Source organism: Echinops telfairi, unplaced genomic scaffold (genome assembly GCF_000313985.2).
Source record: "Echinops telfairi isolate 266 unplaced genomic scaffold, ASM31398v2 ScPeMD7_7467;HRSCAF=8505_1, whole genome shotgun sequence".
Classification (NCBI taxonomy): Eukaryota; Metazoa; Chordata; class Mammalia; order Afrosoricida; family Tenrecidae; genus Echinops; species Echinops telfairi.
The window spans coordinates 7705306-7728615 of NW_022111368.1; the positions used below are offsets into that span (position 1 = coordinate 7705306).

The 23310-nt window shown below is 46.8% G+C and overlaps 1 protein-coding gene across 1 annotated transcript in view; it reads left to right on the forward strand.

Moving 5' to 3' along the window:
- The window catches only part of COL4A2 (collagen type IV alpha 2 chain), a 232987-nt gene that overhangs the window by 154251 nt on the left and 55426 nt on the right, over positions 1-23310 (forward strand). The window contains exons 14-20 of the mRNA XM_004704409.2: positions 2014-2049; positions 3020-3070; positions 4305-4349; positions 11760-11813; positions 12265-12331; positions 17058-17168; positions 17969-18118. Of these exons, the coding sequence (XP_004704466.1) occupies positions 2014-2049; positions 3020-3070; positions 4305-4349; positions 11760-11813; positions 12265-12331; positions 17058-17168; positions 17969-18118 (514 nt within the window). The remainder of the gene's footprint in view (positions 1-2013; positions 2050-3019; positions 3071-4304; positions 4350-11759; positions 11814-12264; positions 12332-17057; positions 17169-17968; positions 18119-23310) is intronic.

Sequence of the window (23310 nt, forward strand, 5' to 3'; positions counted from 1 at the left end):
TGTCGTGGGCTGCTAACGGTAAGTAATGTTGGCAGGTCAAATGGACCGGCCGTTCTGTGGGAGAAAGGCAAGTGTTTCTCCTCCTGGAGCGAGTTACAGTCTTGGAAACCCATAAGGCCAGTGCCACTCTGTCCTAGGGGATCACAACGAGTTGGCAATCAATGGGCCGGTAGTGAGATAAGATGAAATGACATGAGTATAATTCAAAACCAGAATCACGGAAATAGTTGAGTGAAATGGAATCTTGATCAAAACAAAATCTATTTATTCTCTTTGCTGACACAGAGTGCATTTTTCCCCATCCAAGTCAATTTTCTGACTTTCTCCAATGTCTTTCAACGCTCTGTTGGGTTGAAGATGTACTCTTGGAATCTAAAATAAAAACAAACGTCCTAACTTCCAGCCTTTTGTAATGTATACCACTGTCCAGTGAGGGTCAGCAGGGTTTCATCAGGGCAGCTCACACACGCTGAGCAGCAGTCAGTTTGGGATTCAGAACATCGTCGGCTTGGTCACATGGACCTGGACTCCCAGCTCCACCACCGACGCACTACACCCAAAGGCACGCCACTTCATTCATCGAGCTGTGGAACTGGCTGCGTGAGACCATGTGCGTAGAGCACCCACATTCAACAAATGTGGTTTGTTGAATTCTATGGGAACTGAGCCCATAGAATGCATTTGTTTCTGAGTAGACTCATTTCCCGGTGTGTTAAGGCGGTGTCTGGTGCTCCATCATGGATGGGGAGGAAGGGCCCGCTCAGTGGTGGAGGAAAGGAAGATCATACGCAGCCTTTATTTACAAGGAGATCCACCCAGGCCGCTGTGACCCAAGTTAACAGAGATGGTTGATGAAAGTGGCCTGAGAGCTGAGGAATGTCAGGCCCAAATGCCAGGCGAAAAGGCGTCCAAAAGCAGGTGATTACATACCTGCTAAGTAATAGGGCAGGTAACCCCCAAATCTGGACGCTGGCAAATGGAGCAACCAAGTCAGGTAAGGCATGGTACCAACACATCAGTAGCTAGGTTGGGGCTCTAGCCAGACACTGACACTGAGAGGTCAGCCAGGTAGGACTTCTGTACTTTCAGAACAGGAACCTGAGGTTGAAGCAGGGCCAGAAGCAGGTTGGATCGATACTGCGTGACGTAAACACCCCAATCCGATTTCCAACTTTTCTCCAACCATCGTGAGGATTGGGCCCCGAGCTTGGACAGGACCAGGCTGGCAGGGGGAAGTCTTGAGCTGCAGGAGTCCACAGTGCAGTATCATTCATGCTGGGGAGGAAGGACCACGCAGTGACCTGCGTTCTTCTCCCTGTTTTATACCAAGAGAAATGAGAAAGCAACACATCTCACAAAAATGACATTGGTTTCTAAAACCACGTTTGCTTGATGTTTTCATGTGTCCTGACTGTGCCTTTCCCTCAGAGTCCCTTCCGGCTAAAGTTTTATTCAGGCCGCTGTAATGAGGGACACTCTCCAGGACATATACTCCCCACTATGAGGCTGTAAAGGGGCCCCAGTGCTATAGTTATTTAGCACTGGTGCTGCTAACCACAAGGTCAGCAGTTCAAAACTACCAGCCGGTCCACGAGAGAAAGATGAGACTCTGTCCTGCCATAAAGCCTTACAGTCTAGGAAGCCCACTGGGGCATGTCTGCTCGATCCTATAGGGTTGCTATGAATCAGTTGACTCAATAGCAGTGAGTTAGGAGGCTGTACTACATTCCTGGAACTGCCCGGAGTGAAGCATCTACAGAATCTCAAGAGTCTCCAAATGAATCCATGGTTCAGTGTATAGCGTGAAGATCCAGAAAAAGTAACCCGATGCCTTTGAATTTTGAATGTTGAAGCTGCAAGATTTAGGAGTCATTTGTGATGATCAATTTGTCATAATTGTTAACAGTTTTATTAAATACTTCTCACTTCAGAGCATAAACCCCTGAGCGATTTTCAATATTACTCACCTGACATTCATAGAGTTCTTGTTTGGTCTTTTCTTATTCTTGCCAGGGTGAAAAAGGGAGTGAGGGAGAACCAGGAAGAAAAGTAAGTCGGCGAGCAACACGTCGTCCATTGTCGTCCCTCGGTCTGTGCCTGTTCATTGGAATGAAAAGGACGGGTCGTCTAAATGATCCGTGGACATGGGGATTCTCATCCATTTGTCTACCATGTTAGAATACGATCATGTCTGCCCACACTTTTTTCCAGAAGCTAATCTTATCATTGTTTACCTTTTGCATAACAAACATTTGGTTCCCCGATGACATTGTGGGTTAGTCAGGGGTCAACACTTTGAAAACCTCTTGCCTCTTCAAGGGAGAAAGAGGTTTGCTGCTGCCGTGTATCTTCCGGCCGTGGGAATGCCTGGGGCAGTTCTAGTGTGTCCTGTGTGGCTGCTGTGAGTCAGAACTGACTGCAGGGCAGTGAGTTTGGTTTGGTGTGTGGATAATAGGCATTGGTGTAACAGTGCCCTCGGTTGTCAAATTGGGTCCAGGTCATAGGACTCTGAAGGCTAAGGTTATCTGGCCATCCACCATATAGGGCCTCCATGCTCATAGTTTATAAAACAAACCCAAACTCCTTAGGAAGGAAGAAGAAGAGGGGAGGAGGGTGGGAAGACTGGCAAGTGCAGAAGGCATGGAGACCTATGGATGTTTTATGAGCTAGTTTCTGTTTGAGAACTCTAGCTATATTCATTCTCTCTCTCTCTCTCTCTCTCTCTCTCTCTCTCTCTCTCTCTCTCTGTCTCTGTCTCTCTCTCTCTGTCTCTCTCTTCATATGTATATAATTGTAAAACTATAAGCTACACAACAATTGCATTGTCCTGGTTCACAACTGCCTGGTTTGCCCACGTGGTCCCTAACACAGTGATCATCCAGGCAAATCCGAGGGTTTCGCTCTGAATCCTGCACTCGCCTGGGCTGGGTCATCACAAGAGGTAGTCTGGTCACAGTCAGGTGTGCACCAGGTCGGATTCCGAAGCTCTGTGACGTGATGCTCTCTTGTCCTTTCCTAGGGCATTTCCTACAAGGGAGAAGAAGGAGTCATGGGCTTCCCAGGACTGCGGGTGAGTGACGTTTCTATAACTGCTGTTTGCAAACCGTGCGTCTCCAGGTGCAGGAGGGTGAGAACTGAGCCGGGAAAGGTCTCTGTTTGTTTTCGCTCCGCTACATGAGGTTGTGGTAACCAAACATGTGGAGGCATGGATGGGTCATAGTAGCACCTCTGTATTCCCTGCAGGAGACCTGGGTTTGGATCCCAGCCAATGCACCCTAAGTGCAGCCACCTCCTGTCTGTCGGGGAAGACTTGCATGATGCTGTGACACTGAGCAATTTTAGCAGAGCTTCCAAAATGAGATGCGTGACAACTGTATGGCTCACACCCATCATCTCTATAGCCAATTGCATTGTACATGGGGCCGCCATGTGTCGAGAATACCAAACATGTACAATGACTGGACGTTTATTTCTTACTGCCCTGAGTCTGAAAATATATCACTTAGTGTCTATATGGGGGGCGGGGGTGGGCATGGGGGATCTCATTCTGCCATATTGTGACTCAGGGCATACCTGCTTCTTCGAAGTCTTGACTTGGAAATGACCCCCACCTCTTCTGCTCGGATTCCATTGGCCTGGACTCAGTCGCAGGGCCAAACTCAACATCAGGGCCTATTGGGAAATGTGGAGCCTGGCAGAGAACATGTGGGGCGCTGTTAATCCCACCGCCACTAAGAAGACATACTTTACAGTTCCCCAAAACAGAGGAGGGCGGACCGTTCGAACGGCGGAGGACAGGCTTTTAAAAGAGTTTTGCCATTTTTGTGTGGGTTCATATTTCTTTAAGTTATAGAAATGATGTCGTGTATGAAAGTGGTCCCAAAATGTTTGATCACCTTTAGACAAGAGGTCTGGTGTCTTGATCACTTTCACAGTAACTGTCATGTGGCTCGGTAATGCATCTTGCTCCTGAGAGATCTTTCTGTCACCCTTGGATGTTCTTGGACTCCTCTGCCTGACTGGGGCGGGGCTGGGGGCTGGGTTCTCATTCTTCTGACTGTCCACGTAAGAATTACTGGGTCTGTCCAGCAACCTTAGACTTTCAAGGTCAGGCCCCCTAAGAATGCCCTCTGAACGTTTGCTGTGTGACGGGAGAACGGGGCTGTGCATCCAGCTCTAGGTCATGCCAGAGAACACCCAGAAAAAGGTTTTCAATGAGCTACTTAGTTTTGCTGTTTATTATGCTCCTTAACACAGCCCTAGAATTCATCACTCTTACTGCTTCTGCTTTCTGTTCAATTCAGGGTTCCGCTGGCTTCGATGGAGAAATTGGATTCCCAGGGCAAAAGGTAAGACTGCTACATGAAGTGCTGTCTGCTCGGGGCTGAATCTCCTTACACAGGACAGAGGGAAGGGAAGAAAGAAGGTGGTCTCTCAGAAAAGAGCGCTTGCCCCAGGGAAATACATGTACAATGTGCCCTGCATTTACAGTAGCATAAATCACCTGCCCTCCCAGGTTATTCAGGACCGGAGTCAAATTATGTACTTTTCCCCTGGCTTTTATTCCTTCCAGTCTTACACGCCCCTCTCTGTCACTCTTAGGAGTGTGGTCAAGCTGCTGACCAAGGCCCACTATGCATTGTTTTGTAGACTCGCCTTACATTCAATGGGGCTTCAAAAAGTTCGTGGGACAATGGATGCATGGATGGATTGTGTTGGGAGTTGTACGAGCACCCCCAGTAAAATGATTTTTTTAAGGTTTATGGAAAAATTCCATGATTTTTCATTGCATTTTTCCATGAACTTTTTGAATCCCTCTCCTATTTTGACACCAGTTTATGTTCAACGAAGACACCAGTTTATGTTTGTTATTTTTTACCATGTGTCTGCAAACATATTTTGGACTCCCTTTTTAAAAAAGAAAATGGGGAAAAATGTTATATGAAAAAGATGTTATGAAACTGAATCTACGTCATCACTTCATAGAGTAAGTATGCACCGAAACAGAGTTAAAGTGATTTCTTTATTTTTATTCCTCATTCTTCTCACTAACCAGTCTTAGAATCCATGGCTCACCTCCTTCCTGCTCTGAACCCGGCACCCGCCCCAGAGCCAGCCGTGTTCAGACAGTGCTACTATGTCGCCATCACATAGACTCTCATGTACATACAACTTAACGCGTAAATAGATACATACGATTTTGACGCTTGGTTTTTGTTTGGTTTTTACTTAATGTGCCTTGGAGAGTGTTCCTATTAGCATTTCTAGATCTCCTTGTGCGATTAGCAGACTGCATGGAACTCCAGTAAATGGCTATACAGTATTTTTCTAATGACACCAGATGCTAGGAGTTCATTGGTTTCTACTTGCTTGCTATTTCAAATGATCATGCAGTCAATGTTATGATATGTTGGCACCAACAGGCCATAATTTCCATAATGAAGTCCTAGAAGTTACATGGAGCCCTGGTGGCATAGTGCTGATCTGTTGAGCTGTTAACCACAAGGTCAGCGGTTCAAAACCACTGGCCACTCCTAGGGAGAAAGAATAAGCTTTCTACTCCCATGAACAGTTATGGTGTCGGAAACTCATAAAGGCAGTTCTACACTTCCCTTTAGAGTTGACTCAATGGTGTTGAGTGAGAGCAGTTATATATACATACATACATACATACATACATACATACATACATACATACATACGGATTTTTTTTATGAATGACTTCAGCCTCAGAATCATAGCTCCATTGACACCTCCCACTGGTCCATTGCAGGATGGTAGCAGAACATCTGGAGACCCTAAAAATATGGTTAGCAAGCTGCACTTTCATCCAGCCCTTCCTGGAAAGTTTGACCACGTTTATTCTCTGTATTAGTCTGGGTACTTTGGAGAAACAAATCCATGGCAACTCACGTATAAGAGAGAGTTTTATGTGAAGAAAAGGTGCATCACGAAAACATCCCAACCCAATGCTGCCCAAGCCCACAAGTCCAACATTAACCCATTAACCCAACACCAGTCCACAAAGTCCTCCACCTCACAAAACAGAGGCAATGATGCCGACTGCAGGAGGAAAGCTGAGTCAGTGAACGAATAAGCATCTCAGCAATAGCAGGGGTCTCCACACGGCTGCTCCAGCACCCAGGGCTGCATCGGGATAGGTCTATGTGGCTTCTCCTTGGGGATGTCTTGTAGGAAGTCAATCTTGCAAGCTGAAGCAGGGAACTGCTAAGGCAGCTGCACCCGGTGCAATCATCACAAAACAAGAGACCCGAGAACTAGAAAGGCGAGGCTCACCACCCATTTATCCCTCCGCCTTTCAATTAGCCCCACATGTGATTATTGGCCAGTCTGGCACAATTAACTAACTCATTCTCTGATCATGGATTGGGTTGGCCTCCCAGATTCCATTGCTGACCTTCCCGAGTTCTTGATGCAGGCTGCGTTCATTAGCTCAGGGTTCAGGTTTTGACACCACTAGTGGTTCCCATGTTGATCACTCCCTACTGCCACCTATTCTTCCCAGGCCTCCCATGTGCTCCTCATCTCAGGGCAGAGCATGACTACCCAGCCCTGACTTGCTGACACCCAACTCTTCATATCCTGACTTACTGAAAGGAGAGACCCCAAAAGTTCCCCCGAAAGAGATAGCTATTCACGCTCCAGCCCCGTCAAAAGGCAAAAAGGCTGGGCTCTAGGTTAGGGATTACACTCAGCAAATATTGTAAAGAAACTGAGGACCAGAGCGTCATTCGTATTCGGGGCATATAATTAAAGTGCTGCTCTTCAATGCTTTCGTTTCTTAGGACTTGCTAGTGAAATCATAACAATTCGGTTTGGGATTTTCTTATACCCAACACAAAGGAGTTGCAGTGTTTTTAAAATGCAGGGTTTCTTAAACACAGCTGCCACCTAGAACTCAGCAAGCACTGACCACCTGGTCCCTTTGACTGCTGTCACCCAGATGTTAGGCTTTATGGCCAACTGCTTGGAGCTTGCTTTCTGCAGCTGCTACAGCTTGAGAAGACAAATAGTTCCTGCTGAGTGGGACATCGCAGTTGCTAAGAAGACACCGTTTACGTGACTACAAAAATCGGAAAGAGACAGGACATACACAAATGACTCAGCCGTCCTCCTTGTTAGTACCAAACTATCCCACTGTCGCGTCTGTTGTATGGTCTCTTCCTTGCCAAGTTGCCATTACTAACCCCCACCGACTATAGGTTTGGACTCATAAACTTGGGTTTCATGGTATAAAATGGAACCAGAAGCCAAAGGCAGCTTCGTGGAGCAAGTGTAAACAGTAATGTAAATGGTGCGTTACCATCGGATGAAACAGAAAAGAAAGCATACGCTGTGAACAGGTTTGCCTTCCTTAGGTGCACACACAGTCATTACCCCGGTTCCTTCTGCACCGAAGACAACGTCTATTAAAGGAGCTTCAAAGAGTACGTGGAAAAATTGGAAGGAAAAGATCATGGACTTGTGCCACAAACTTTTTGAGCATCACCCTTCCACCCCCCACCCCTTTATTTGTTCTATTCCTTTCTGTAAGGGTAATAGAAAGTGCCTTTTGGGATTTGGTTATATTAACTTATTAGGAAAAGTAAAGATTGTTTCCCCTCCCTTTTCTAGAGGAAGGGAGGTCTAGTGGAGTCGTGGGTTATGTATGCATTGGGCTGCACACCACAAGGTCAGCAGTTCACAACCACTAGCCACTTTACCGGAGAAAGTGGAGGCTTTTTGTGCTCCCTGGACGGGTGACAGTGTTGGAGCCCCAAAGGGGCAGTCCTGCCCTGTCCTGTAGGGTTGCTATGGGTCTGAGTTGACCCCACGGCAGTGAGTTTGGCTGTGGTTTTCTAGGACACACGTTCTTAGTAACTGAGGACAAGTCTGGCAGAGCTTGTCATTTAAGACCATACTCGTGAACATTCTGTCCATTGAAAAGGTGCACATTTAATGGTCACCCCTGTCCATAATGCATTTGGAATCCCTCCCTCCCCCTTTATCAACACAGTCATTTGAACTACAGCAACCCTCTTCAAAACTCCAACACGATCTCCGTGACAGCCAGTGTCCAAGTGGATAAGATTCCTTCTTCCCCAGTGCAGGCATCAAGACTGCTGGCCCTGGCCGTGTAGCGTTAGTTCTGAATTGCTTGGAAGCAAGCAAAAACCAAGTTGTTTGAAGGGGAGACCACTGGTTTTTGTAGCTTGGGCTCGTTGATTGAAATCTCCTTGCCTTCCATTCTCACACATTAAATCTCATTTCCTTCTCAGCTCTGGAAGAGGTCCCTTGAGACCCAATGTTGATTCAGAGTCCTGGGGGACAGTAGCTAAGAGATTGGCTGTTACCCATAAAGCTTGGGGTTCAGACCCCCCAGTGGCTCCGCCAAGGACCAGTCCTACTCTGTTCCGAAGGGTTGGAATTGACCAAACTGGCACAGGAAACCACAACAGAGTACTTTGGCCGTTGGACCGAGACTAGGGTCAGCCAAGGAACAGCACAAGTGATCAAGGTCAATTCACTCTCACTGCTGTCAGGTTGCTTCTGACTCGGGGTCACCGCACAGCACAGGGTGGACCTGGCCCTCTGGGGGTAGAATCAATCTCCTTTCTCCCATGGGAGCGCGGCTTTCTGATGACTGGGCTTTTGGTCCACTGCATCAACAGGGAAGAAAACCTGTTGTTAAGCCTCTCAGACGTATACATTTCCCTAAAAGATTTTCACCAAAAATTCTTTATATCTGTTCCTTACAGCCAATCACTAGAAATTTCTATCTAATGTTAGCCTAATTTGGGTTGTTCTTAAACATCATTGAAAGGCTGTTTAAAAAAAATTGACCACTTCTAAAATGATATCATTAGAACATCTCATCTGTATGTACTCTCTGTATATACTCAGTGATTTCAAGTAAGTGGTGTGATATTAAGTTTTAAGGACTTTCAAAGCACTTTATAACAATTCATTCTGAGCCAGAAATTTTGCCAACTTCAGTTTCTCCAAATGACAGACCTGGGTGGCACTTGACGGAACAGGAGCTAGATGCCTTGTGTCTAAGCAAGGGCTCAGGGAGCCTTCAGAATCCAAGCTGGATTCTTCTAGCCATTGTCTTCGCTCGCATCCCCTGGGGAGAACCCCTGCATGTTGTCCTTCTTGACAGCCTGACTCCTGGCTTGCCTCCACCCCTTTATCTGCCCACGGAGGAGCACAGAAGGGACTGTTCATGCTAATGTTTTGACTTTTGGGGTTCCAGACGATTGGGATTCCAGCTGTCAGTGTTCTCAGACTGATGCACGGTACCGACCAATTACCCACCTTCCTCCAAGCTAGACTCCATCCTCAGCTACACATACCCCCTTTCCACGTTATCTGCCCCTGAGAATTCACAGGGATCCTGTTCAGTTGTGTTGACTATTGGGAGTCCAGACTACCGGCGTTCCAACTATCGATAGACTCAGAGGAATTCTGAGTGCTCGTTCATTCTCCTTTCTCAAATTGGTTTCACATAATACCCAGTTCATCCCAGGCATGCAGACATTATTCAAAAAAATACTAGTTCTATTTTGGCTTTTTCATCAGAGGTGATGAGCACTTGGTATTTGAGGGCTGCTAACTACAAGGTCAGTAGTTCAAAACCACCAGCCTCTCCGTAGGAGAAAGTAAGGCTTTCTACACCTATAATGATTCAGTCTCAGAAACCCATAGGGGCAGTTCCACTTTTGCCTATGAGTCGGAATTGACTCCGTGGCAGGGACTTGGTTTTGGGGTTCTGTTAAAGCACACTCACTGCCATCAGTCAATGTTGACCCATAGTGACCCCTGCAGGTTTCTGAGACTGTAACTCTGTACCAGAGTAGAAAGCCCAGTCTTCTCCCTCGGAGCTGCTGGTGGTCTGGAACTGCAGCCATGCAGAATGAAGCCCAACACTTAACCACTCCCCCACCAGGGCTGGCAGCATGACTGAGCAGTACGTTGGTGGCACCGAGTGACGTATCAACTTGACTGAGGCCTAGGGGCACGAACTCAATGTCAGGGGTCCAAATCCACTCACTAGCTGCCCTTCAGGAGGAGAAGGAGGCCGTTTGCTCCAGTAAAGGTTGACAGCCTCAGACACCCTAGATGGCGTCACGATGTGTTGGATTCCACTCCGTGGCGGCAAGTCAGGGTTTGGTGATGCTTTGGTTATGTTAGCAGGAATTATGTCTCGGGCCTTGGACTTTCCTCAGACCACAAGCCTCGTTGCCAACTCTCCAGTCCTTAGCAAGCTCAGTAAGGATTTCTAGCTTTACCCAGGAGGTGACAGTGAAACCAGAGATGTGAAAGTCTAAGAAACTTTTGAATCTTCAGCTCCACCTAGTGTGAAAGCAAGTCATAACCTCAATCATGGGCTTGCGATCAACCACAAAATTCTCCCAGCCTCATCCTGAAAGAGACTCTCAGGAGACTTACTTCTGGGTGTCTGTCTTAAAAACCCGTCAGATAACAAGCGATTGTATTTTTAATACTACTGGGACTTTGCATTCTGAATTTGGAGAGCGGGGTTGAGTGTTAGACTGTTAACTGTCCGGTGGGTGGTTCAAACCCACCATCAGCCCCTTGCAGGGAATGACCAGGCTATATCTCTCCGCCCATAAACAATTACAGTCGGAAAAACCCTAGGGAGCAGTTCGACTCTGTCCTGTGGGGTCCCGATGAGTCAGAACCAACTCAGTAGCCGTGGGTTGAGTTTTTCGGTCTTAACAAATGCGTACTTTGGCAGGAGGAGATGCGTCTCTGGATGGTTACATTGAGCGTTCACGTCTCGCTCTCTGGAGACCGTGTGCTATGGTGCATCTGGGTCAGCGGTCTCCGTCAGGAAACATGCCGAGGAATTAGAACTCAATCGTTAGCACTCGGGGGTGTTTAAAAGAATGAAGAAAGACTTGCTAAATCAAAGGGCTTTGGCGCCTCCATCTCGTGTCCTCCGAAAGTTTCCAAACCCCTGTTCGGGGAAGATTTGAATAGACTCCGCTACAAATTCCTGAGCCCAGCCGTCGGTCCAAGCACCACGCCACTCGCGTGCACAGCCGCACACTCACGTGTGCCCGCGGATGCAGTGCAATGGGAAGTGCAGGCGTCCTTCCGCAGGACGAAGTCTTGCCACAAGATGAGCGGAAGTCCAAGGATGCCTGTGGTGCGAACGACTTATTTAGAGAGAATGTGGTGAAGAGAGTCTACCATGCAGCTCACGAGGGTGGCATCGACCCCACTCCAGAATGGAGGGTGTTTGCAGGACACATCACCCCGTTTGTCCAACAACAGCTCCAAATGAGAGGGAAGGATGGAAAGGAGAGAGAAAGGAAAAGAAAACAGCTTGAATTTTTTTTTTTTAATTCAGAAAAGGTTGGAAAACAAAGTCCACCCAATTCACCCATGGAGTTGAATCCAAGTCATAGCCACCCTGCGGGACAGAGTGGAACTGCCCGCGTGGACGTCTGAGGCTGGAAATCCGTTCCACGTGGGGACAGAAAGCCTCATCTCTTTGGTGAGGAACGGCTGGTGGATTCAAACTGCTGACTTTGTGGCTAGCCGCGCAATGTGCGACCCACACGGCCCTTCAGAAAGACCTTTTTAACACAATCAGGGAAAACAATAGAGACTGGAATCGATGCCATAAATGAACGTGTATTTATTGTATTAAAACAGCAATGGTTCCCTAGCTATTGTTTATTATAGGTTGTTAACAAGGAAAATGAAAAATAAAATCTTTCTTCCAGGGAATTAGAGGACCAGATGGTTACCAAGGGTACGATGGACCGAAAGGAGCCAAGGTAACCTTATGTTCCATTTGGGGCGGCTTTTTACTTCTTCCCCTGAAGTGGTATGATGTCAAGAAGTATGCATGTCATCGCCCCACTCATCTGCATGGGGTGGCATGGATAGCTTTCTCTATACTGCCCCACCCTGCGCTGTAGACGATGTCGGTTCCTGATCATTCCTGGAGGTTGACCAGGCTGAGAATAAGGGCTTCCCATGCTGTGCGCTCTCTACTGGCACGTCAGACCCGTGGTTGACGCCTGGGGCTCCTCGGGAACACGTAGTGGGATTGTTCTCCGTGGACAGTCCGTGGTCCCGTTGGCCAACAGAGCAGATCAGCTCAATTAGCTTGAGTCTTGATAACCAAGTTCATCTTTATTCTTTGAAGGAAAAAAAATGTTCAGTGTCAAAAACTCTAAAAGGTTAATCTGCCCTGCTTTTGTTTTTTTCTTTTTACCCTTTTAGGGACAAGAGGGTGACCAAGGCCCTCAGGGACCACCTGTCTACTCTCCTCACCCTTCTCTGGCTAAAGGTGCGTATGCATTTGCTCTTGCATGACTTAGTGTCACCCAGACATTTTGTTACTGGTTTTAGAAGAACAACCAGGAACATTCAGGAAGGGTTTTCTAAGAAGAGGGTGTGGGGAAGAACATTAGCCTCTTGCACATCCCCCTTAATAGTGTAAGAGGAGTAATACTGAGACCATTACTGTCCCTCTGCCTGATGGAGAACTCACTACTTCTCAGGGGAGCTCCGTCTATTTCTCAGGAGCGTCTGCAGGGCCTCGTTTTGCCTTTCTGGAACATGAGTCATGAGATCTAATCCTTCAACACATCATCTCTCGATGGCCACTGTCCCACTCACCTTCTGTCTTCTTCTCCCAATGAAACACCGTGTTTAAACCATTCCGTTTGCCAGTCTGAGGTGGAAACCCATCACCACCCTTCATCTGCAAATAGTCACAGCCTTGTAATCTTCACGACATGCGTGTCCCTGGGGGTCATCACACAAGCTGCTGCCGTGGATCACCTGAGTCTGAATAAAAGAGTTTGCATGTGTTACAGCTAAGATTCATCTTGTTTCTGCTCAGCCTCCCAAACTGGCAAGCTCAGATTGGAATGTGATCTTCCTTCTGTGACTAGAACTCTGATCATTAAAACATTTTCAGTGTTCATCTTTCTAGGATATCTAGATCGATATATAGCCTCGACTGCTAATGGTATGCATATTTATTGATGGATAATTTGTGCATGCTATAGGATACTCCCTGAGGGCAGTGGTTATAGCCTACAGAGTTCATTCCTGATGCTCCATGCTTACAGTAGCAGCAGGCACCAAGGGGGGCTCAGTAAATAACTGCTTCCGTGATTGAATGATGCCCAGGTTAACAGATAGATGCACAGCAGATAGAGGTTTTAAAGAGGTTTGCAAACAGAAAAATATTCCAGCATTTTTCCCCCTGCTCTCAGTGGCCCATCTGGTTCTCCACTGTCATATACAAGGAGGCTTCCAAAAGATAATTAACAGAACTATCTCTTAAGGCCATTTTTCACAAACTTGTTGAAGCCTCTCATAGGGCCAAGAGTCAAGAACTCACCTCCCAGCTTCAGTGTGAATCACCTGTCAATTCAGTAGCTGGTTTAGTGTGTCTTCATCCAGTGTTGATGGCCATACAGACCAGTCCAAGTACAAAGTTTGTGCTGTCCCCAAGAGAGTCCCCTCTGGTTGGACATCCAACCACTGATCAGTATATTTTGAAGTGTGTCCTCAAGCCCTAAACCCACTTGCCCGCAGAGCCGACATTTCACTGGCTGATGCGTGGAATCCAAACTCTGCCGACGCAGAAGCCTTACTGGAAGGGAACATGAGACTGGTTTGACGTGACTCATTATTAGTGATTTCAAGGGCATGGGGACATGATTTTTTTTAAGTTAACATTGACGACGTCTCTTTTTGCATTTTTCAACACTGTCCCTGATGGAGGGCCCAGAATCCGTTTAGCGCTGCCTCTCACCACACTGAAATCCTGGAAACCACATTGGGAAGATGAATCATTGTTGAAAATGCTCTCTGCTCACATGTAGATATGGAAACTTGGCCTTCTTTGCTCCTTAACAACATTCTTGCATCGCCGGTGAGCTGGAATGGTAGCCCACTCGCATTCCAAGACTTTTTACACTGCCAGGTTAACCGATGGGCAGCTTCTGTTGCATGGCATGAACTTGACATATGAACAAGGGGCAGGCAACAGTGGATGTGTGTCAAAAGAAATGATCCCAAAGTAATTGAAAATAAAAGTCATCTTGCTTCCAAACAAAACAAGAAATTTTTTTTCAATTTGATCACTTTATTTAATCATAATAGTGGCTGATATTTATGTACTGCTTTTTTGGGCCCAGGCAATATTCTGCATTGCCTAATTACTTTGTCAATTTATGTACACCTTCTAACAATCCTATCCGGTAAGGACTATTGGCTCTGCTTTGCTGATGGGGAGATAAAGCCTAGGGAAGTTAGGGAACTAGCCCAAGATCATGTAGATAATCAGTCCAAAGACAAGATTCAAACCCAAGCTACCTGGCTCTATTGTTCATCACTTCAACCCCTTGACAACCATGCCAACGGTAGAATGCGCACAGGAGAATCTCCTTTTCAACCCTTGGTGTTTGCAGCTCAAGTCTGATGCACAGTAAATAGCCTTTTGTCATGTTAAAGAATTGGAGAGGGTTTTCTGAACCACATACAGCATGAAGGCTTTCCTAAAATCATTGCGGACAGTCCCTGCAGTACAAACAAGTTCTGCTGCTAAGTGTGCTTTAACATCAAGTGTGTAGAAGGCAGAATATGTGCACACAGTTCCTTTTTAGCTTTACTCCAGTGTAAGAAAGGAGCCCTGGTGATGCAGTGGTTACATATCGAGCTGCTAGCCACAAGGTCAGTAGTTCACACCCACCAGCCACTCTGCAGGAGAAAGATGAGCCTTTCTACTGCCATAAAGAGTTCCAGGTTCGGAATCCCAGGGGAACATTTCTTCCCGGCCTGTAGGGTCGCCAGGAGTCAGAAATGACTCAGTGGCACTGAGTTTGGTTTTGGTTTTTTTACAATGCAAGAACAGAACCCTGGTGGAGTAGGCTTTGGAATGTTGACAGCAACATTGATGGTTCAAGCCCACCATCAGTTCTGCAGGAGAGAGATGAGGCCGTCTGCTTCCAGAGAAATTGACGAAGCCTCAGAAACCGCATATAGGATAGTGGCATAACAGGTTGGGCTCCTCACCACAAGGTCAGCGATTTGAAGCCCCCCGCCACTCCAAGGGAGAAAGATGAGGCTCTCTACTCCCATAGAGTTACAAGCTGGGAAATCCACGGGGAGCAGTTCCACCCTAAGAAACAACACCTTTCCAGGGATTTGAAGGCTACAGCTGCAGCAAGTGAAGGTGATTGTAAGGAAGGAGTTGTTAGGTGTCAGGGTCAGTTAAGTCATTTGAAAGTGGGGACGAATTTACATCGCATTCGAAGAGCAAATAGGAGTTGCCCATAAGTCAGATTCCTAACCCAGGGACTGCCTGTAATGTTTATATGGTAACTTAACCTATTTTCTTCTCTCTTATTTCCAAATTATATTTCAGGGAGATAGGCTGTATAGTGAAGTAGGGTTGTTTTTCTTTTGTTTGTTTGCTCTTTACACAGCAGAAGAGCATCCTGTTGCCACTTTACATGTGTTTATTTAGGGCACAGACTTTGTAAGTCCTTTCATGAATTTTATTCATTCAGCAGTGATCCGAGGTCAATCTGAGTACCTACACTAGGTCTCTGGGCAGCATAAAAACAGACCAAACCACTGCCATCAAGTTGATTCTGACTCAAAGCAACTTTATGCAGCGTTTCTGAGACTGTAACTCTTTATGTGGAAAGATCGCCTCCTTTGGCTTTCTCCAAAGTGGTGGATTTTAGCTGTCAACCTCGAGGTTAGCAATCCAACACGTAGCTGGCCGCGCCACCTGGACCCCGACCCTATATCGATATCTGGGGAAGAAGGGTTTCCATAGGAACCAAGCCCTGCTCATTCCAGGATTCCTGGGAAGGTGTCTAACTGGCAGGGGGAAAAATGAGCACACACACACACAGTTGCCATTGAGTAGACTCGGATTCACGGCCATCCCATAATGTCCGAGTAGAACTGTTTTCCTTGGGCTTCTAAGGGCTGCTTTTCTTGTCAGAAGTAGATCACCAGGCCCTTCTTCTGAGCACCTCTGGGTGGCCTCAGCCCTCAGCCTTCGAGTTGCAGCTGAGCACGTTAACCCTTGCTCCACTGGCACTTTTGACCCTGTGATTTCCTTCTTGGTTCTTGCTTTTAGACCCAGGCACGTACTTGTTCTGACTTTCCACGTGTCTACTTCACTGGCACCCCAACGCCGCTGCCCAGTCTTGCTCAGGGTTTTCCAGCTCTCCGTGTGGGCAGCTTGGTCGCTCTGACTGCGCTTCCTTGTTTTCCTGCCCTCTTCCCCGCTGTCCCCTTCTCCCACCCATATCCAAAGCTTGATTTCCAGATTCCGTTCCCCATGGACTCAGAGGGCCCTCAAGCAAGTTTTCACTTCCGTGAACCCGTTTCCTTATTTGTAAAATTGGGATCATGTATGATTTACCCCAGAGGGATTTATGGGAATTCGATATAGGTAAAGCGTTTAACACACAGCTATGCTCAAATCAATTATTTACTTCTATTATTTTATTTTTTATTCCCTATGGTCTCTCAAGGAGCCCTCGTGGCCTAGTGGGTTACAAGTTTCCCTGCAAACCACAAGCTTAGCGGTTTGAAACCACCAGCCTCTCCTCAGGAGAAAGATGAGGCTTTCTGGTCTCATAAAGAGAGACAGACTCAGAAACCCACTGGGGCAGTGCTACCCACTCCTATGGGTCACTCCGAGTCCGCATTGACTCGATGGCAGTGAGTTTCATCTAGGTATGGCCCCTCAATATCAAATTACTTATTCCCCAGTCAAAAGCAATCTTCCCTTCTAATTCTCTAGGTATCTGTTTGGTCTTCTCTGCCTCCCATTGTTTCATGTTATGTATAGAAATCTTGCAACATCCTTATTTGACCATGAATGACCTCCCCGAAGCCAGGCACCACTATATTTAAATACAACCCCAATCAGGCTTAACACAATGCACATATGTTATCGATAAAAAGATAAATATTTTTGTGATACATAGACCAGAGATTGATTGTTATTGTGGGATCTGTTTGGGTTCCAGGTACCAAAGGTGAACCAGGATTCTCAGGAGATGATGGGGAACCAGGATTTCGGGGTGAGCCAGGAGACCCCGGCCCACCAGGTCACCCTGGCATAACCATCGGAGGTGAAGGTAATACAGATTTATAGTATCAAATCTAAGATCAAATGTACATGTGCTCAGCTCTAAATAATAACAGCTGAACCATGATGGGTACATAGATTTTATTTGTTTCTTTAAAAATATTTATTTTCATTTAGTAATGATTGGGAGTTAATGCATATATCATTCCATAGTTTAATCACATCAAGCAGTATCATACAGTTGCTACCACAATCTGTTTCCAAACATTCTTTTTCTTCCTAGACTTCTTGACATAGTTCCCCTTTTACCACACCATCCCCCCTCACTGTAAACCCCCCACCCCCACCCTTACTCTACCTCCTGTCCCTGTACGTTCATCAATCCTGGGGTTCATATACCAAAAGACAAAAGGCATATAAAACAATTTCCTCATAGCTTAGACTGACCAAATTCTAATCCTTCTTAAATATACTTGGGGGGGGGGGTGAGAACCTGCACAGAACCCCTGTACATATGGCAGTGCCTCTCTGCCTGGCTGATGCTGCTGGCACGTAGCTAGCATAATCCCAGCAATTGTTTGGAAGAGCCTAGGGAACCCTCGAAGGTTTCCAAGTATTGGCACCCACATTCAGGCCATGATTTGGGAGCAAGAAGGGGTGCTTTCTAAAGTCAAAGAAATGACGATGAACTGTGGCAATGAGAAGCCATCCCTTGAGTTACTGATTGGACTGTAAGATTCACTAGTTCTGTCGATGTTCTCCGATGACCAGGAATACACAAGTAGTTGGTAAATATCAGAAGCTGCTTGGAGGGACTTACCAAGCCGGTGGTTGCTCTTGGATTTACAGATGAGAAGAGAGGCTTACCAGGAGAAATGGGGCCCAAAGGCTTCACAGGAGAACCAGGCACCGATGCTGTGTTCCCTGGAGCACCAGGAATTGATGGAAAGCCAGGGCTCCAAGGACCCCCAGGACCGCCTGGGCGACCTGGACCAGATGGTAAGTGGATGGAAACATTTCAGGGTTGAGATAAAGACACTTAACATCAGCGGAATTTCCACTGGGGCTTTTCTGCTCAATAATTCCCTGAGCTAATCTAGCAGGCCAGTGGATGTTGATACGGTATCCTGTGCAATCAAAGCAGATGACCTTCGTTCATAGAAGGGCAAACTCTTGTAAACCTTGTGAGTATCAACAATACCAAGTGCATTACCAGGAGGTAAGTCTCGGTGACCATAGGCCATCATCAAAACATCTTACAGAGACCATAGATGGAGCTGTAAACTGAGAAGAGCTCTCCCCTTGACTGTGTGATCAAGTTCACACATCTTGCATCATGGGGACCTGAAGCCTTAACTCCTTCTCTGTATTGCAACTCCTTCTCTGTATTTTCAACGGACATGACCTTCTTCCTTCTCAGCTTCCTCAGAGTAGAGCTCCAACTAGGCAGGTGATGAAGAGAGGGCTGCACTCTGTAAGAAGTAGCAGCAGACATAAAAAAACTCTGAAAGTCTCAAGACAAGCATCGTGCTCTGGACTCACTGACTCCCACTGAGGGCGCCATGGCTCAGACAGCACTGCCTTTGGGTCAGTTATGGCTCATGGCGACCCTATTTAGGGTTTCTGAGGTTCTGGATCATGATGGGAGCAGACAGCCTGCTCTTTCTCTGACAGAACAGCTGGTGGGTTTGAACCTCCAGCCTTCAGATTAGCAGTCACTAATCGAAGTACAAAATGTTTCCAGGTTACAGTGTTAACTGTGGCTCATTTTTAGTCAAGAGAGCTTGGTTTGAGGGGTCAGGGGAAAGCGGAATACATGTTTGAGCTTGCCCCCCAAAGAAAGATTGTTCTTTGAAACATCCGGATTTAAAGAGTGATTCATTATCTGTCTCAGATCTCCTCATGGGACATTTCAGCCCCATGAGAGATCTCTCCATAAGGAGCTGCTGGGTGGAAACAGGAGCTTGTACACTCTCTTTCTATTTGATATTGGCCAAAATTGAGCAGCCTCTTCTTAGTATTCTTAGTATTGTCGATACTTTTTAAAATTCTAAATTCTCTGACATCACCCCTGATCATCACCTGGAACTTCCCATCTTATGGAAGAAAGAGCATCGTGTGTTCTGGTAGACAGTGTTTGACATCAGTTACAGACTCAATTGCAGCGAGTGTTCACACTGCAACTGCTTCAGGAAGACCCCCACCCCACCCCCGTTTGTCATCTCTCACACTGAAATGGTTGGTGGTGCCAGAAGCACATCCCCACATCCTTCTTCCACTAGAGCAGTGCTTCTCAACCTTCCTGATGCCACAATGCTATAATACAGTTCCTCATGTGGTGGTGACCCCAACCATAACATTATTTTCGTTGCTACTTTATAACTGCAATTTTGCTACTGTGATGAATCGGGGGACTCCTGTGAAAGGGGTCGTGACCCACAGGTTGAGAACCACTGCACTAGAAGGATCAGCACTCATCTGGTTTGCATTGGACAGGACAGGCTTTAAGGTGAAAAGGTTCCAGCCCAATTTCCTTTCACCTAGGAAACACTCCCGAGTCCCACGTTCTAATGAAAACCGTGTTAGGTGCAGCAAATACATGCGTTTCCCAAATACTTTGAGCAGCCTTATCTTTCATAGTTGTGTTATCTTGGAGGCAATATTTCTAACCGTAACACCGGCGATGAAAAGCTAAGTTTCTAGAAGCATCATGTTTCCAACCAAAAACTCTTATCTGTTGAGTCACCCTTTTTGGCCCTCGAGCACCTTCCATTCAAAATAAAAGGCATAAAAACATGCCTCTCAGAGGACTAATGTGAAAGACTACCTTAGCCTTCGTGTCTGTGTGCTTACGTTCTGGTTTGACGGCGGTCCCTGCCATTGTGCTTTTTTGTTGTTTTATTTTGTTTCGTTTAACCTATGGTTTACTGCCATGAGTCAGATGCAAGCAAATTAGTTTATTTCTGATACATGTGGCAGACTGGTGAGGAAATCCATAGAACAGATGGCAAGTTACCGCCTGAAATTTTTAAACACAGATAACTTAAGTTCCCAGTCAATATATATCTAAATCCTGTGAGACCTAGTGCTTCCTACCCGTGTTTATTGAAAAGTCTTTCAACGAAGAAGCAGCCAACCAGCGTGGCCTTTTGGACATCATTGTGCAAGGTCATAATTTAATATTAACGACCTTGACACTCGCAGAGGTCTTCAACTTTCCCCGGGAATTTTATTTGTCAAATTCTTTCCTTGTCCGCTGCATTTTATCCTGTTGCCACTTAGGAACCGGCACTTTTCACTCGCTGTGCTTGCCTCAGAGGCAAGCCAGGAAGCCACTTTCCTTTCAGGGTGAAATAGTCCGCTGACTGCTGGTGCCAGCGCAAGTAAGGGAGTCAAGCACGGCAGTAGCTCCACTCTAGTCTCGATTCCGTCCAAAGAAAATAAGTCGTAATCATCACATCGGCGTTCATAATGGCCACTGTCGTCTTTGTGAAGATCGTGTTAAAAAATGAAGATCAGGTTCAACATGTTAAGAGATGCATCGCGATCTTATAAGATTGGTTTGAAACTAATACTGTATTTAATAGAGGGGAAACAACCTAGAAAGAGGGAACATGCTGTCTTCAGATGGTCACTCTGGTCCTTTTTTATTTACAAGATTTTATTAGCTGACTTAAGATCAGAACTGTTCCCTGATAGTCTTTGATCAGGACCACCCACAGTCTCTTTGTACTTACTGCCACGCGTCTGACACCTGCGCTGTGAATGCGTACGAAGACAATTCATGGGACACGTGGTCTTCCAAACAGCTCCAACGTTGTATGTTCAAAACTGAACTTTGATCTCTTCCTCCCAGCATGCCCCTCTCTGTCTTCCACTCATCCCAATAAGCCCAGTAGCTCAAGTCAGAACCCCCACACGTCACTCTGAACACCCCTCTTGTTGCCCCCCTTGAACACACCGCCATGTCCTCTTGGGAGTTGATCTCGAACTGCTCCATTTCTCTTGATGTCCCTGCCTTTGTCCAAGGGAGCTCTGGAGGAGGAGTGGGCTATGTGTAGGGATGCTAACCATGAGGTTAGAAGTTCAAAACCACCAGCCTCTCCCTGGGAGAAAGATGAGGCTTTCTACCAATATAAAGACCTCGCAGCCTTCAAAACCCACAGGGGCAGTTCTACTCTGCCCTATAGGGTCACTTTGCGTCAGAATCAACTAGATGGTGGTACGTTTGGTTTCCTGAGTGGGTTCTCATTCAAACCAGGATCATGTTGTGCCCAGTCTTTGAGAATAGCCAACCCCTGGGCGATCTGGTGGCAAAGTGGTTACAAATTGGACTGCCATTGGCAAGGTTGGCAGTTAGAGACCACCAGCCGCTCCTCGGGAGAAGGAGGGGATTTTCCACTCCCATAACCAGTTACAGTCTCAGAAATGCACAGGGGCAATTCCACCCTGCCCTACAGGGTCGCTGTGCGTCCGTATTAACTCGATAGTGGTGAGTCTGGTCTGGGTCAGTTCCTCACTTAGTCACCACACCCTTGTGAAACGTCCGTCAGATGGCTCGTAACGATGGGACCATGGAACAACAGTTAGGATGCTGGCTCAAGCCTGGGACATGGTTCATTCTGTGGGACAGAGGGGTGCTGTGGGTCAGATCTGACTCCACACAACAAAGATCGACTTAGCACTTCCCTCTTTAAAACCCTTGGATGACTTTCTTTTGCCCTTAGGATAAAATCTGAGTCCTGTCCAGGAGACAGAATGACCTCCCTCAGGCAGCTCTGGCCTCCCTTGCACCCTCCAGCTGCTGGCTTTCTTCCTGCTTGGGAGCCTTTTGGACACTCTGACCTTATGTCAGGTAGTCTCTGGGTGGCACCAAGGAAGAAGGACTTTACTTGATGACGAGTTGAAAGATTGACGGTTCAAACCCACCAGCAGGTGCCTGATAGCCAGTTCCGGCGGCAACTAACAGCCACCCTCTGCTTGCCTGGCTCTTTTTCTTCTTTGGGCTTTAATTGTCAGGCCCACTTGCTCGGGGGACTTTCCTAACATCCCCCCATTTCTACGTGGCTTCCCCGTGGCTTTACCTGAGCCCCCTGTCCTCGTCCTTCATCGCCCTGGCCGGAATTTGAAAATCGATGCGATTTGTTTACTCTGTGTTTAATGTCTGCCTCCACCTCCGGGCTGTACCCTTCCTGAAGATCCATCAGCTTTGCCTTCTGTTCTGTCCCGGGTCCTAGCACACTCCCTGGCACGAGAGAAAACATTGATGAGTGAGACCATATAAGATGTGTAGTGAGATAGAATTAAAGGGACATTATTCATTACTGCTTTTCCATAAATATTTATAGTTACCTAGGAGCCCTCTGAGGAACCCTCGTGGCGTGATGGGACCTCGTTGAGCTGCTAACCTCAAGGTCAGCAGTTCGAAACCACCGGCTGCTCCTAGAGAGAAAGATGAGGCTTTCTATTCCGATAGTGAGTGACAGTCTGGGAACCCCCCAGGGGCAGTTGTTCCCTGACCTATAGGGTCGTATGACTCAGACACGACTTGATCGATGGAGTGAGTTTCTGAGGGAAGAGTCCTGGCATTCCACTTCTGGTGTCATTTCCCACACAGGTAGCAAACCGTCTGGTGTTGAAAAGCTGGTGTATTCCGGCCGTCCTACTTTCATAGGCCAACTCTCGCCTCCTCTCGGGCACTGCGTGGTGGAGATGGAATCAGCATTTTAATTGAGGGGGAATTTTTTTATTCGATCTTTGGAGCTTAGGGTGACTACTAAGTTTAATGGTGGGGATACTAAAAAAGTACTTGGGTTCCATTATCCAGCAGTGTTGGTCTCATGGAGATGTACAACCTTCTATCCACCACAAGATGGCACCCTTCTCGAATAGGCCAGGAAGAATTTTTGTTGGTTTTTCAAATACAATTCTAGGACCTTTCCTTCAACATTCCTACTTGAAATCACTGGGACCCGGAGGGTGGGGTGGGCTTCAGAGGAACACTGAGCATTGATGGCAGGGACGGCGGATCAGGCGCGGGCAGAGAATGTTCCCTGAGCTTCCTGGGTGAGTCTAGGGTTGGTTGTTAGACTCACTCATTATTGAAACCGTGTGTGTGTGTGTGTGTGTGTGTGTGTGTGTGTGTGTGTCATTGAAACCGTGTGTGTGTGTTGGTGTGCGGCATGGAGAGG